This window comes from Bos mutus, chromosome 21 (genome assembly GCF_027580195.1).
Source record: "Bos mutus isolate GX-2022 chromosome 21, NWIPB_WYAK_1.1, whole genome shotgun sequence".
Taxonomy (NCBI): Eukaryota; Metazoa; Chordata; class Mammalia; order Artiodactyla; family Bovidae; genus Bos; species Bos mutus.
Window position 1 is genome coordinate 29,353,956 of NC_091637.1, and position 16,286 is coordinate 29,370,241.

A 16,286-nucleotide genomic window follows, 5' to 3' on the forward strand; every position below is an offset into this window, starting at 1 on the left:
AGGGTGACATTTTATTCCTCTAACTGGGATTATTCTGCTAGGAAATATGAGAGCTTTATGAATTTTATTGATTGTTCTTGTGAGTATGACAACTCTTGGGAAAATGGCAAATGATTTATCCTCTTTAGCAAGCATAGTATTTCTGTTGACTCTGGATTGGTGTGGAATATTTCCTAAGAGCCAAGTAAGGACTGAGGTAGGCATGGGGATGGGTCACTGTTTAAGATGTAGGTAGGATATAGCAGCAACACAATTACATTCGTGGAAATGTTAGCAGCTCTAAATGAATCTCTCTAAGATTCATTAAGTGTTTGATTATTTTAGAACAACCAAGTCTATCTTCTTTTCAATTGGTTGTCACTGGAATTGACATAATCTAAGATGGGAAGTGGGCTTTCCCAATGGCTCAGAGATAAAGAATCTGCCTGTCAATGCAGGAGATGTGGGTTTGACCCCTGAGTTGAGAGGATTCCCCTGGAGTAGGAAATGGCAACCCAATTGAGTATTCTTGCCTGGAAAACCCCATGGACAGAGGAGCCTGGTGGGCCACAGTCCATGGGGTGTCAAAGAATTGGACATGACTGAGCAGCTAAACACGCACTCAGGGTAGGAAGACTGAATTGGGAATGCCCTCTCTCTCCTATGGCACCTACAAAGGGAATGACATTTGAGTCTGACCTTTATTATTTACTGTTGCACACAAATAATCAGGCATTGTCCCACACTGGCTCAGATATGTGTCACACCAAGTGGAACTGGTTTCTTCTTTCCATCACGTTTGCCTCTCTGTTCTCTCCTGCAGATGGATGGTTTCTAGCCTGCTTCCAAACCCCACCTCGGCTGAGTGTTGGGCAGCCCTCCTACACGATCCTATGACTCTTGATATGGACGCAGTCCTGTCAGACTTTGTTCGGTCCACGGGGGCAGAACCTGGTCTGGCCAGAGACCTGCTGGAAGGTAGGCCTCCTCCAGGTCCCCCAAACCACCCTCTTGGCCATAACTGCCCCCAACGCAGTGACAAAAGATAAGTTTTCTCTTACTGACAAGGGTGGTACTTGGACTCCTTAAAAAGTCAAAGAGGGTGTGGATGAGGTGTGGTGTGGTTTGTTACTCTTGACTTTCTTTAGGGAATTGAATAGATCACCCAACTCTCTATAGGAAAAGAACAGAAGGCATTCACTTGGTTTTGCTTTGCATTAAAGCTTGTAGATATTGAGTCAAAGTCTATCAATAACAGTCTATCAGGCTGTTTTTTTAAAGAAAATAGATTCAGTAAAGCAGAAATTAGAAACCATTAAAAAGAAACACTTTATTGAAGACCTGAGCTGCTTATCTGTGTCTTAGCTGAGACAAAAATATTTCAGGCCAAGGTTTTTGGTGAAAAAAACACCTAATAGCCAACAAAATAGTTGAAAATAATTCACAAGCAAGAAGGCAAATTCATCCTCAGGCTTTTAGAGTGGGTATCATTCACTTCATGAAAAACGTGCTTAGTCTATATTTAGAATGTTTTGAGATAGTTATTCAGCTATAATGAAATAAAAGTAATATTTAGTTTCAGTCTCTAAAATTGACTTATTTTGCATATTTTTACAGTTTCTTTTCTTTTCTTTTTTTTTTTTTTTTTTTTTGTGGTGGAGTAGAAAGAAGTGGGAAGAACTGATTACAGCTTCTCAGGAGAGTCATGTGTGTGAAAGAGGAGTTATAAACAATTACTCTTTGCTCCAAATATATAAATTCCTCCTTGCAAAATTAGCAAATACTTGGTCAAATAGTGTAAGTCACAATGATTCCTTCATTCCCTTAAGGAAAAATATGACTCACTGTACATTTGCATGGTTGGAGGTAATACTCTATCCTATTGAAAATTAAGACTTCCCTATTGGAGGATTCTGATAAAATGGGAGTCATTTGTAAATTTCCCTGAACCTCCCAGAATTTCAAACATTCTTGGAGTTTAGAATGAAATATGCTTAGAGAATATATGTGATGTATGTGAATCAAAGTGCTATTCTAATGTTTCCCTGATAGCTTTTCACTGCTTTTCTTAGTTTTAGTGAGCAGTCATGTAGGGAAGTAGGTTTACAATGAGATTGGCAACAAGGACTGGGATAAGTCCAGACTCGACAATTTACTGGCTAAAAGATGTAGGGAAGATTATTTTATTTCCCTTAAGCCTTAGTTTTTGTCTATACATTGAACCTAACCCACCTTCTAGGGTGATCGTGAACATTAGAAGTTGCGATGTAAATGCTTGGTGGGTGGCATGACCAGCATTTAGAGATGCTCAAACAGTAGCAGGTGAAGGCCTTGTCTGCTGCTGCCCTCTTTGCAGGTAGTACTGACTTTGCCATTGATATGTGGTTAGTCTTCAACTGAAAGCAAGAGCTTTCAGCTTTTTTTTCTTTAATTTTATTTTTTAAGGGAAAATGCAAGAAAATAACTTTTTGTGTAGAGTTCTAAGAATTTGAACACGTGTGTATATTTGTGTCATTACTACCTCTCTCAGAGCACAGAACCATCTTATCAGCCCCAAGAACTCCTCCTGCTCTCTTACACCCATGCCTTCCCCAGCCCTGGCCACTGGCAATGCCCATTCCATTTCTTTATCACTTTGGTATTGTCTCTTTCGAGAACGTCATATACATGGAGTCACAAAGAACCTAACCTTTTCAAATGGGCTTATTTTCACTCAGCATAATTATTTTGAGATTCATCTGAGCTGATGTGCTTGTCTATAGTTTGTTCCTTTGTTTTGCTGAGTGATACACCCATTGTAGAGGTGGACCATGGACTGTTTAGCCACTCAACTGTGGGAGGCATTCAGTTGTCTCCAGTTTTTTGCAGTTATAACTAGAACCATGATACATTTGCGGAGAAGGCAATGGCACCCCACTGCAGTACTCTTGCCTGGAAAATCCCATGGACAGAGGAGCCTGGTAGGCTGCAGTCCATGGGGTCGCTAAGAGTCGGACACGACTGAGTGACTTCACTTTCACTTTTCACTTTCATGCATTGAGAAGGACATGGCAACCCACTCCAGTGTTCTTACCTGGAGAATCCCAGGGACGGTGGAGCCTGGTGGGCTGCCATCTATGGGGTCACACAGAGTCGGACACGACTGAAGTGACTTAGCATAGCATAGCATAGCATAGCATAGCATGATACATTTGAGGACAGGGGTTTTGTGAACACAGTTTTAATTTTTCTAGGGTAAACACAGCAGAGGGATTGCTATTTCAAATGGTAAGTATACATCTAAAAGAAATTGCCAAACTGTTTTCCAGAGTGCAGTACCATTTAGTATTTCTATCAGAAACATGTGGGAGTTCTAGCTACTCCACACCCTCACCACAATTGGCTTTTTTAAAAAAATTTAGCCATTGTAGGTTTAGAATGTCATTTCCTCATCATTTTATTTTTCATTTCCCCAGTGACTAATGATGCTCAATTGTTTTCATTACTTTCCATTGGTGTATTCTCCCTGGTGAAATGTCTGTTCAAGCTTTTTTCCAATTTCTCAGAAAAATTAGGTTGCTGTTTTTTTACACTTGAGTTTTGAAAGTTCATTATATATTCTGAGTATAAATCCTTTGTCAGATACGTGATTTGTAAATATTTTCTCCCAGTCTGTGCTTGACTTTTCACTCTCTTAGCAGTGCTCTTGGCAGAGCAGAAGTTTTTAATTTTGCTGGAATCCAATTTATCATTTTTTTCTTTTATGGATTATGCTTTGGGTGACACATCTAAGAACCTTTGCATAACCAGGTCATGAAGATTTTCTCCTGTGTGAACTCAAAAGTTGTGATGTCTGACTCATTTGGGGCTGATTTTTGTGTAACACGTGAGATTTAGAGCAAGCTTCATTTTTATGCATATAGATGACCAGTTCAAACCATTTTTTGAAGATTATCCTTCCTCTGTTGAATTGCATTTACATAGTTGTCACAAACAAACTATGTGTGTCTATAGGAAACTATTGATGTCAATTCAGTTTTATTGATCAGTATGTCCATTCTTTTGCCAATGCTATACTGTCTTGATTAGCTTTGTGGCAAATCTTAAAATCAGCACGATTCTTTCAGCTTTGTTCTTTTTCAAAAGTGTTTCAAGTAGCCTGTATTTTTGCCTTTCCCTATAAACTTGAGGATTAGGTTATCTCTATCTATAAAATTTCCTGCTGAAATTTTTATTGGAATTATGGTAACTCTATAAATCATTGCCAACTATGTTATGTCTTTGAATCCATGAAGACGTTGTAGCCATATTTTCCATTTATTTAGGGCTTGTTTGAGTTATTTCATTAACAGTTTATAGTTTTTAGCATATTAGATCCTATACATATTTTGTAAGATACATCTTTGGGGAGGGATTGAACTTCTATATATGGTTTAAGTTCATTTTCTAATTGTTCATTGCTAGTATGTAAAAATATAATTGATTTTTGCATGCTGTTCTTATATCCTACAATTATACTACACTCAGTTATTTGTTCAAGTGTGTGAGTATGTCTGTTCCTTAAAAGTTTCTATTTCTGCACTTATGTTGTTTCCTTTCCAATGTATGCCTTTTATTTATTTTTCTTGACTTATTCTTCACTTATTCCTATTTATTGCACTAGCTAAAACCTCCAGTAAAATGTGGAATAAGAGTGATGAAAGGGAACCTCCTTGCCTTGTTCTTGATCTTAGGGGGAAAGCTTTCCATCTTTCACCATTATGCAGAGTGGGTTTGGTTGATGTTCTTTGTCAGGTGAAGAAAATACCTTTCTGTTCCTAGTTTGCTGAGAGTTTTATAATGAACAGTTGTTTTTTTCCAAATGCCTCTTCTACATCAATTGATATGATTGAGTTCTTTCTCTTCTTTAAACTGCTAATATAATGTATTGCATTGATTGCCTTCTAATAGTAAGCGAGCCTTTCAGCTATTATTTCTTCAAAGATTTTCTACTGTACATTTTTCTCATCTCCTAATGGGACTTCGATGATATAAAGGTTAAACCTTTTGTTACTGTCCTACATATCCCTACAGTTCTAATCATTTTCTTTTCTGATATTTTCTCTGTCAATTATTCACTTCTGTTGATCTCCTTATAAAATTACTGAATCCTCTGCCATCTCCATTCTGTTACTGAGCCCATCCAATGATTTTTTATTTTAGTTGTTGAATTTTTTCATTAACATTTCCACTTGATTCCTCTTTATGCCTTCTGTTTCTTTGCTGAGGCTTTCTGTATTTTTCAAGAGTGTTTGTTCTGTCTTATTTGTTGGAAAATATAATAACTACTTTAAAGTCTTGGTGGAATAATTCCAATATCTGTGGCATCCCAGCATTGCTGTTGATATTTCCTTGGTTTTTTGTTATGGTGAGTAAATTTGGATTGTATCCTAGACATTTTGAATATTATGTTTTAAGACTTAGGTTGTTTTTTTAACCTTATAACAGATATTGTTTGAATCTTATAGCAGATTTTGTTTTAGGAGGTAATTAACCCCGTAGGGTTCAAATCACAAGTCCTCAGTTCCCCGAGACTTCTGTAGATTGTGGTTTCAATGTTGAGTCTTTGAGAAGTGCTATTGGATCTGTCTGGTGTACACCTAGTGGCAAATCTAGGACTTAGGCAATTGTTTGCCCCATATTTTACTGCTCCAGGTCCCTGGAATCTACTTAGGGTCAGATCCATATACATGCAGCTCAAGAATTCATAAACAACTTTAAGGGTTTGCTTTCCTAAGCCCCTGCCATATCATAATTGCCTTGATAGTTCTGGGTCCCTGGGACTCTGCTCTCCGGCCCAACAGCTAGCACCCTAAAGCTCTGTTTGCCCCCACACTCTTCCACATTTGATTTGGCTGTACCCAACTCAGAGCTGAGCAGAAGCCAGAGGGAGAGCAATAGCAGTGGGGCCCACCACACCCACTGGAATCCACAGCTCTTCTGATTGGAGAAGAAGGTTCCCTGCCTTCCTATTCTGATTTCTTGCCACCTCTCATTGCTCCACAGGATTGCTTGAGGTCTAGGGCACAAGAGAAATGAAAAAAAAATTGTTAAAAAAAAGATAAATAAGAGGTTTCTACACTCTCTAAACATTGGATACCCCTTCTTATTTTTTGAGTCGGAGTAGAGGTCTTCCCTTGGAGCTAATGCCCACTTCTGGGTTCCGGGCTACATGAGTTCACATCAGAGAGACTAGAAGTAAAAAGCGATATTACCACATGTTCTATGGTTTTCTTCCTCAGTCTGCCTGCTTACATTTACTTCTTTGGATGCTCACTAGCTGCTCCAGGCATGGTGTCCAGGCAAATAGCTGATTTCAGTAGGAGAGACACATGTGGTATCCTTCCATCATATACCCTGCAAACTATCTTCTGTTTTTACAAGTGGGAAGCCCAAGGTTCCCTGTACATAGCAGGTTCTTTAAGTTGTCAGTTATTTGGGTCAATTACTTTCTAAAAGTCAGTGTTTCAAAGGACAAACTATTTTCATTGTGAGGTCTCAGACCTAACGGTAAAAAATTTTCAGTGATGGCAGAAGCTGGGTGAAAGGTACATGGGCCTTCTCTGTAGTACTTTTTAAACTATTTGTATGTTTTTATGGAAACGACTTTAAGCAACTTGGGCTTCCCTGATAGCTCAGCTGGTAAAGAATCCGCCTGTAATACAGGAGACCCTGGTTTGATTTCCTGGATTGGGAAGATCCCCTGGAGAGGGAAAAGGCTACCCACTCAAGTATTCCTGGGCTTCCCTGATGGCTCAGACGGTAAAGAATCTGCCTGCAATGCAAGAGACCTGGTTCAATCCCTGGGTTGGAAGATCCCCTAGAGGAGGGCATGGCAACCCACTCCAGTATTCTTGCTTAGAGAATCCCCATGGGCAGAGGAACCTGGTTGGCTACAGTCCATGGGGTTGCAAAGAGTTGGACAAGACTGAGTGACTAAGTACACACAGCACATGGAAACGACTTAAATGTCCATCAACAGATGAATGAATAAAGAAGGCATGGTGTATATATACAATAGAATATTAGTCAAATTTTCATGTAAAAAAAATGAAATAATGTCATTTGCAACAACATAAATGGACCTAGAGATTATCATACTGAGTGAAATAGCCAGACAGAGAAAGACAAATATCATATGATACCACTTTTATGTGGAATCTTAAAAAAGTGCTACAAATTAACTTATTTAGAAAACAGAAACAGACCCACAGACAGAAAACAAACTTATGATTACCAAAGGGGAAAGTCAGAGAAGGATCATTTAGAAGTTTTGTATTAACAGATACATACTACTATGCATTAATATAAAATAGATAACCAACAAGGACCTACTGTATCGCAGAGGGAATTGTACTCAGTATTTTATAATAACCTATAAGGGGAAAGAATTTGAAAAAGAATGTATATATAGATACATATTATGTATGTATGTATAGCTCAATCACTTTGCTGTACACCTGAAACTCAAACAACATTGTAAATCAACTATACTTCAATTTTTAAAAAAGAGTAAGTGAAAGAAAACCAACTATTTGTGTGTTTTTAATTAATTAATTAATTTCAAAATAAAAAGTTCATGGAATATTACTCAGATATAAAAAGAACACGTTTGAACACAGTTCTAATGAGATGGGTAAACCAAGAGCCTGTTATACAGAGTGAAGTTAAGTCAGAAAGAAAAGACAAATATTGTATATTAATGCATATATATGGAATCTAGAAAGATGGTACTGATGATCTTATTTGCAGGGCAACGAAGAAGACACAGACGTAAAGAACAGACTTTTGGTCACCACGGGGGAGGGAGAGGGTAGGAAGACTCAAGAGAGTAGCATTGAGACATATACATTACCATATATAAAATAGATAGCCACGGATATTTGCTGTATGATGCAAGGAATCCAAAGCTGATGTTCTGTGACAATCTAGAGGGGTGGGATGGGGAGGGAGGTAGGAGGGAGGTTTAAGAGGAGGGGACATGTGTATGTTTGTGGCTGATTCATGTTGATGTAACAGAAACCATCACAATATTGTAATTATCCTCCAATTAAAAATAAAATACAATTTTTTAAGAAAAGTTAAAAACATACAAGAGTGGGAATCACAGAATGACAGAGGGAAACAGTAGCAGTTCAGTTCACTTCAGTCACTCAGTCGTGTCCGACTCTTTGAGACCCCCACGGACTGTAGCACGCCACGCTTCCTGGTCCATTACCAACTCCCGGGGCTTGCTCAAATTCATGTCCATCGAGTCAGTGATGCCATCCGACCATCTCATCCTCTGTTGTTCCCTTCTGCTCCTGCCTTTGATCTTTCTAGGCATCAGGATCTTTTCCAATGAGTCAGTTCTTCGCATCAGGTGGCCAAAGTATTGGAGCTTCAGCTTCAGCATCAGTCTTCCAATGAATATTCAGGGCTGATTTCCTTTAGGATGGACTGGTTGGATCTCTGTGCCGTTCAAGGGACTCTCAAATGTGTCTCCAAGGTCACAGTTCTAAAGCATCAATTCTTCCATGCTCAGCTTTCTTTATGGTCCATCTCTCACATCCATACATGACTACTGGGAAGACCATAGCTATGACTATATGGAACTTCATCAGCAAAGTAATGTCTCTGCTTTTTAATATGCTGTCTGGGTTGGTCATAGCTTTTCTTCCAAGGAGCAAGCATCTTTTAATTACATGGCTGCAGTCACCATCTGCAGTGATTTTGAAGCCCAAAAATATAAAGTCTGTCACTGTCTCCATGTTTTCCCCATCTATTTGCCATAAAGTGATGGAACCGGATGCCATGATCTTTGTTTTTTTGAATGTTGAGTTTTAAGCCAGTTTTTTCACTCTCCTCTTTCACTTTTATTAAGAGGCCCTTCAGTTCCTCTTCACTTTCTGCCATAAGGGTGGTGTCATCTGCATATCTGAGATTATTGATATTTCTCATGGCAATCTTGATTTCAGCTTGTGCTTGATCCAGCTCAGCATTTCACATAATGTACTCTGTGTATAAGTTAAATAAGCAGGGTGACAATATACAGCCTTGATATACTCCTTTCCCAATTTGGAACCAGTCTGTTGTTCCATGTCCAGTTAAAACTGTTGCTTCTTGACCTGCATACATATTTCTCTGGATTTTTTACAGGAAGCAGGTAAGATGGTCTGGTATTCCCATCTCTTTAAGAATTTCCCAGTTTGTTGTGATCCACATAGTCAAAGGTTTTAGTGTAGTCAGTGAAGCAGAAGTAGATATTTTTCTGGAATTCTCTTGCTTTTTCTGTGATCCAGAGGATGTTGGCAATTTGATCTATTGTTCCTCTGCCTTTTCTAAATCCAGCTTGAACATGTGGAAGTTCTTGGTTCATGTACTGTTGAAGCCTGGCTTGGAGAATTTTGAGCATTACTTTGCTAGCATGTGAGACGAGTGCAATTGTGCGGTAGTTTGAACATTCCTTGGCATTGCCTTTCTTTGAGATTGGAATGAAAACTGACCTTTTCCAGTCCTGTGTCCACTGCTGAGTTTTACAGATTTGCTGGCATATTGAGCACAGCACATTCACAGCATCATCTTTTAAGATTTGAAATAGCTCAGCTGGATTTCTATCACCTCCACTAGCTTTGTTCATAGTGATGCTTTCTAAGGCTCACTTGACCTCGCACTCCAGGATGTCTGGCTCTAGGTGAGTGATCACACCATCATGGTTATCTGGGTCATGAATATCTTTTTTGTGTAGTTCTTCTGTGTATTCTTTGGAGAAGGCAATGGCACCCCACTCCACCTCTTCTTAATATCTTCTGCTTCTGTTAGGTCCATACTGTTTCTGTCTTTTTTTGTGCCCATCTTTGCATGAAATGTTCCCTTGGTATCTCTAATTTTCTGGGAGAGCTCTCTAGTCTTTCCCATTCAATTGTTTTCCTCTATTTCTTTGCATTGATCACTTAGGAAGGCTTTTCTTACCTCTCCTTGCTCTTCTTGGAACTCTGCATTCAGATGGGAATCACAGTACAACAGAAGGAAAGAGCAGCAGAGGCTGATAGAAATCTGGCAGAGACCAAGGAGAAGAAGTTGACACCAATCAACCTCCAGGTCAAAGGGTGTGTCCTTACCTGGCTGCTAGCTTCCCTCAGGCCTGCCCTTTGCTTGTTGGTCAAGTGATCCCCTCTGAAACAAAGGTCAGGGCGTATGACTTTGTTCACCAGATTCCTCTGATGTCCCTTCTGCCTGCAGAATAAACTTCTCCACAGGGCACTGAAGTCCCTTCAGCATCTGGTCCTGCTCCATCCCTTCTACCTCATCTCCCACTGCATCCCTTCACCATCCTTCTCCCCAGACACCATCCACATCTGTGCTTTTGTTTAAACTCATGTCTCATGCTGCGCACTACTCCCCACACACTCATCTCATTCTTGATTCTACTTCTCTTCCAAGTTAGACCACAAGCTGCATGATAGGAGAGACCACTCCAGGTTTTGCCCACTGTGTCCCCCACCACCAGGCACATGCTGGCCCCTTGATAGTGTTTTCTGGCTTCTGCGGATCCAGGAACCAACAACCAGATAGAAATCCTCAGGCACATGGAGACAGACAATGAACAGCATAAATGAGTTAGATGGCATTTTAGTCATTAGTGCTACTGAGAAACCTGTATTAAAGGGAGCAGTAGGGGATGCAGGTATGGGTACAATTTTAAGTTAGTGTTGTCAGAGAAGGCCCAACTTTTAAAAAAATGAAATTTGAGCAAAGATTTGAGGTATGAGAGAGTGGATTCCTGGGAAAGAAGTTTCTAGGAAGTTGGGATGAATTGGCTATTCCTTGCCATTTCTCAGAACTTTATAGACTTCTATTATAACAAATATTTGGTTGTGTCTTCTTTGACAATTGATTACATACTTTTTTTCCTCATTAAATTAGAAGTTCTCTGGAAAAGAATCTGAAAAAGAAAATTATACATAATACATATATGTGTGTGTATGTGTGTATAACTGAATCACTTTGCTGTACACTTGAAATTAACACAACATTGTAAGTTACATTTCATTTTTTTAAGGTAATAATAGAATCATTCTAAAGGGAGTTTTCCTGATTAAATTAAAACAGAGATATAAATTTTAAAAGAAAAGGAGTTCTTAAAACAGGGGCAGTAGCATAACAGCAATGGTTAACTTTTTTTGGTGCGTTGTTTTATGTCAGGCACTAGGTGCTTTAAATGTGATGTCTCATTAATATGTGCAACACATTAACAAAGTCTTAGCTTTCCCATTGTATATGGAAGAAAACTGAGGTAAGGAAAAGTGCTTGAAGTTGCACAGTCAGGACATAGCAGAACCACATGTGAATCCACTGTGACACTAAGTACCAGATTTTTTCCTGCAAAACTGGATCATCTACCATTTATTCCTCTGTCCTTGTAGAGAGTAGTAGCATTTTGTATGCTGTGTCTACTCAGTAGACTAGTCACTGGAGGAATGTTTGAGTAACCTATTTTATGATGTAACTAATTAGCATTTCAAATAAAATACCACTTCAAGAGACCACAAAAACTATTCAAAAAATAGAACTAATAGCTAACATTCATGTGCCAGACACTGTCTGGTCACTGGACATATATTAAAAGTTGGTTTAAAAAATTTTCAAGTCGGAGGCCAAACACATGAGTTGTTTTTAAAGTGTCAATTCCCTGCTTAAAGCAACTCACACTTTCACAATAGCTGTGAGTTTCAGGCCTTGCAGCTTTACCAAGATGTTCATTCAGTGTTTCCATCCCTCACTTACATTGCTATCCATGGGGAAAATATCCTTGAATAAAGAAGCCAGATTACATTTAGAACAAACATTAACTTGAAATTAACATTTCACATGTCCCTAGTCTAATTTTTCATAATCTTTTTGGAATTTGCAAAATTAAGGAAAACGGTAACAAGTGATTTAAATCGTATTCTGAAAATTACATATACACATAGGGAAGCTATGCACATATTTTAAGATGCATGTATGTTTACCAGTTGACTTGGTAATTTGATTAGCAAAGTTTATGGAGTTGTTTATGAGAAAATATACCCTTTTCTAATCCTGAGTCCCTTGGGTTTAAAGTATATTTTGTTGGGAAATTCACAGATGGTGGTCCAGCTACTATGGAGAGGCTTCTCCCAATCACTTGCCAGTCATATTGACAGATAATTTCATTAACCTGTACATTTGACCTTTGAAAATATTCCTGCGATTTAGGGACAGCAGCTGCTTACTTGGATAAACACAGTAATGCTCAAAAAATATACACCCAAGAAATGGGGGAGGAGATGGAAGCAACTCAGGGGAGCATGTGTTTAGTAGAAGTCTCTCCTTAGCCTAACAGATGGTCATGGGATCTACCCACAGGGAACCCACAAGACTGCAGGTGGAGTATTTCAAAGTGGGAGGAGCCCAAAAGCCCTCTGCCTGGAGCCCCACCAGTTGCTGTGGCTAGCCCAGGATACTGTGGCTCCAAGAACCACCCTAACTTACTAAACACCCAGGAAACTGAAGTAGGCTCCAGAATGGTCACTCTTTTCAATTATAGTGAGAAATAAAAGAAATAAAAGGCTGGACTCACCACACCAGAACATCTCTTCTCTTCAATCAAGCTAGATCTGAAGCCCAATCTTAAACACACATCACCTAATTTACCAGGAAAATTCACTGCTCTAGTTTTTTTCAAATTTGTGTGATTAGAGAGTTAATGTGAGCAAGACCCACATCCCTGAGGGGGAGCAAAAAAACAGCCTGGTAACTGTGAATCTGAGAGGGAATTAGAAGAGAAGGCCTGATCGCCTCTGGCCAGAGCCAGGATTACCTGTGAGTGTAAAAATACTGAAATGAAACCAGTTTCCTCTGACTACTGTCCTGTCCCCAGAGGGGTGCAGCTCTGCCATTAGATTAGACATATTTGAAATAAAATAACCAAAAAATCCTGTCCAGGATCAAACTTCCAAGACACGTCCTCTGGCCTGGTCCCATTTGAGAGGAAACATTTTCTCTTTAGATGGGTGATTATATTTAAATACATGTGAAAATAAACAAGCCAGTAGGGCGTCTGTAGTGAGTTCTGTTTTGGCATGCTAATCAGTTAAGTACATTCGTCATTTCCTTTCCCTTAAGGAAGATTGTAACCCCAGGTACCATCACTGGCTGCTTAAAATTAAATGCTTCCTCTCTGGAAAGCCAGCCATATCCATTGCAGTCTTTCTGGAGGATATCTCCACCTGGGCTACCCAACCTTTTTGTGTTCTACCTTTCTCTCCTGATAGACACATTACTCCAGGGCTCCCAGCCCCATGTATTCATTAACATGGACTAAATGGAATTGCTTTGAAGAGGTATCCCCCACAGCTTGTGGATGGACTTCTTAAGGGAGTATGTGATGTAGTTAATAATGCAATGGTGAGATTAGAAATGAAGCAAGATTAGCTCAGTTGATTATTTATTAAAACTGGGTGATGCAGTGTTCATTGCAGCACTGTTTACAATAGCCTGGACATGGAAATAACTTAGATGTCCACTGGCCAATGAATGGATAAAGAAGTTGTGGTACATACACACAATGGAATATTACTCCACTATAAAAAGGAACACATTTGACTCAGTTCTAATGAGGTGGATGAATCTGGAGCCTATTATACAGAGTGAAGTAAGTCGGAAAGAGAAAGACAAATATTGCATATTAGTGCATATATATGGAATCTAGAAAGATGGTACTGACAATCCTACATGCAGGGTGGCAAAGGAGACACAGACATAAAGAACAGACTTTTGGACTCAGTAGAAGGAAAGAGTAGGATGATTTGAGGAAAAAAGCACTGAAACATATGTTACCATATGTAAAATAGATAGCCAGTGGAAGTTTGATGTATGATGCAGGGAACCCAAAGCCAGTGCTCTGTGCTGACCTGGAGGAGCAGGTTGGGGAGGGAGGTGGGGGCAGTTTGGGAGAAAGGGGATACAGGTATGTCTATGGCTGATTCATGTTGATGTATGGCTAAAACCCTTGCAATATTGTAAAGTAATTATCCTCCAATTAAAATTTAAAAAATTTTTAACTGGGTGATAGACACAAATAAATTCATTATAATCTTCTTTGTATTCCTAGATGCTTATACAACTTTCCATAACAATAATTTAAAAGCAGCATTGGTAAACTTCTGCTTCCAGCCAAGATGGGTTAGGAAATGGGTTTACCCTCATGCTTGAGAAAAAGGGAAAGAGCAGTGTATAAGAAATAAGGGCCTAAACTGTAGTCATGAAGGTCAGTGATCCCTGAAAGATGGAAAACGTACAAGGTACTACTACCTGTGACAGCTGATCTGTCAACCTTGAGAGTTTCCAGGATGTGGTGTGAAGAGGGATCCAAGATGGAGGCCGGCCAACTCCGCATCATGGGGAGTCAGAGCTGGGAGTCAGGGAAGTGAAGGAGATTGGAATACAGAGAGGAGATGAACAGGGAGAAGATAACAATGAACCAAGGGTTTGCCTCTGCTACTCAGCATTTGTGTGAGGAAGTTACATGCAGCTGGGGAAAGAGCCAACTAAGATTAGAGGGAAGAGTGCCCACCGCCAACACAGAGCCACGAACAGTGTCTGTACCAACAGATCAAACAGGAAAAGTACTGAATGTGATTTCTAGAAGGATCTTGCCTCAGTAATGGCAAATAATTAACTGTGGAGTAAAAACTGCCCTGGTCACACCTAACAAACCAGAGAAAAAAGTGAAAATTTTAGTCACTCAGTCGTGTCTGAATCTTTGTGACCCCATGGACTATAGCTGTTTGTGGAATTCTCCAGGCAAGAATACTGGAGTGGGTAGCCATTCTCTTCTCCAGAGGATCTTCCTGAACCAGGAATTCTCATGCACTGCAGGCATTTTTTTTTTTTTTTTTACCATGTGAGCCACCAGGGAAGCTCCAACAGACCATGTTAAGTGAGACCCAAAAGGATCAAATTATTTCCAAGAAATGTAACTACATTCCAGAACAAAGCTGAGTTATAGTTATTAGAATATAAATGCATTCAGCACCAAACTAAAATTCACATTGTCTATCATCCAATCAAAAGTTAGCAGAGGGGACTTCCCTAGTGTCCCAGCAGCTGAGAATTTGCCTTCCAACGCAGGGGTTGCCATTGGATGTGGGTTTGATCCCTGTTCAGAAAACTAAGATCCCACACGCCACAGAGCAACTAAGCTTATGCACCACAACTCGAGAGCCCACATACCACAATGAAGAGCCAGCGTAGCCAAAAAAAAAAAAAAAAAGAGCAGAAATGCAAAGATGTGGGAAAGCATGACCCATAATGAGAAATTTTATTCATTCAAAACCAACTCAGATCTAACATAGAAGTTAGGATAATCAGACAGGACGTTAAGAGTTATTAAAAGTTGTAAAAACAGCAGAGATGGATAAATTGTATTCTGTATGTTCAAAAATTTAAGTAAAGGTGTAGAAATATTTTTAAAGACCTAAGTCAAACTTTCAAATATGAAAACTACATAAGATTAGAAATTAACTCAATGGGATTAAGAGCAGATTGAATATTATGGGAAAACAAAGATTAATAAGCATAGAGACATGATAGAAGCTATACAAAATGAAGCAGAAAAAGTAGAATCAAAAAAATTTAAAATGTGTCAGTGAGCTGTGGAAGAAATGTTGTCAGCCTAAAATATGTGTAATTGGAAGAGGAGCGTGAGGGATGAAAAAATAAGTGAAGAAGCTAGCAGTACTTAGGGGAAACTTCATCACTAATCTTGTTAGAAAAGAAACACGGTCTCAAATCAGTGACCTCAGTTTCCACCTTAAAAACTAGCAAAAGAAGAGCAAATTAAACCCAAAGCAAGCTGAAGCAATGAAACAATAAAGATCAGAACAGAAATAATGAATAAAAACAGTAGAGAACTCAATGAACTCAAGAGTAAATTCATTGAGATCAATAAAACTGGTAAACCTCCAGCCAGATATCAGGGAAAGTGAAGATAAATTCACACATAAAGAATGAGATTGCCTCAGTACAGATTGTATAGACACTAAAACTTTTATAAGGGAATATTATGGACAAGTTTAAACCAATAATTACAACTTATGTGAAATTGACAAATTCCATAAAAGATACAAACAACCAGAGCTGATGCAAGAAAAAGTAAATAATTTGGATGTATCTGTATCTCTTAAGGTGATTTAAGTTGGAGTTAAAAGCCTTCACACGAAGAGAACAGCAGGCACAGATACTTCCCTGATAAATTCTACCACACATAGAAGAAATGATAGCAA

General features: G+C 39.0%; 1 protein-coding gene across 1 annotated transcript in view; it reads left to right on the forward strand.

Annotated features, from left to right (window-relative positions):
• Positions 1-16,286, forward strand: part of OTUD7A (OTU deubiquitinase 7A) — a 389,986-nt gene that overhangs the window by 231,727 nt on the left and 141,973 nt on the right. The window contains 1 exon segment of the mRNA XM_070358270.1: positions 803-957. Coding sequence (XP_070214371.1) covers positions 807-957 — 151 coding nt within the window. The 5' untranslated portion in view covers positions 803-806.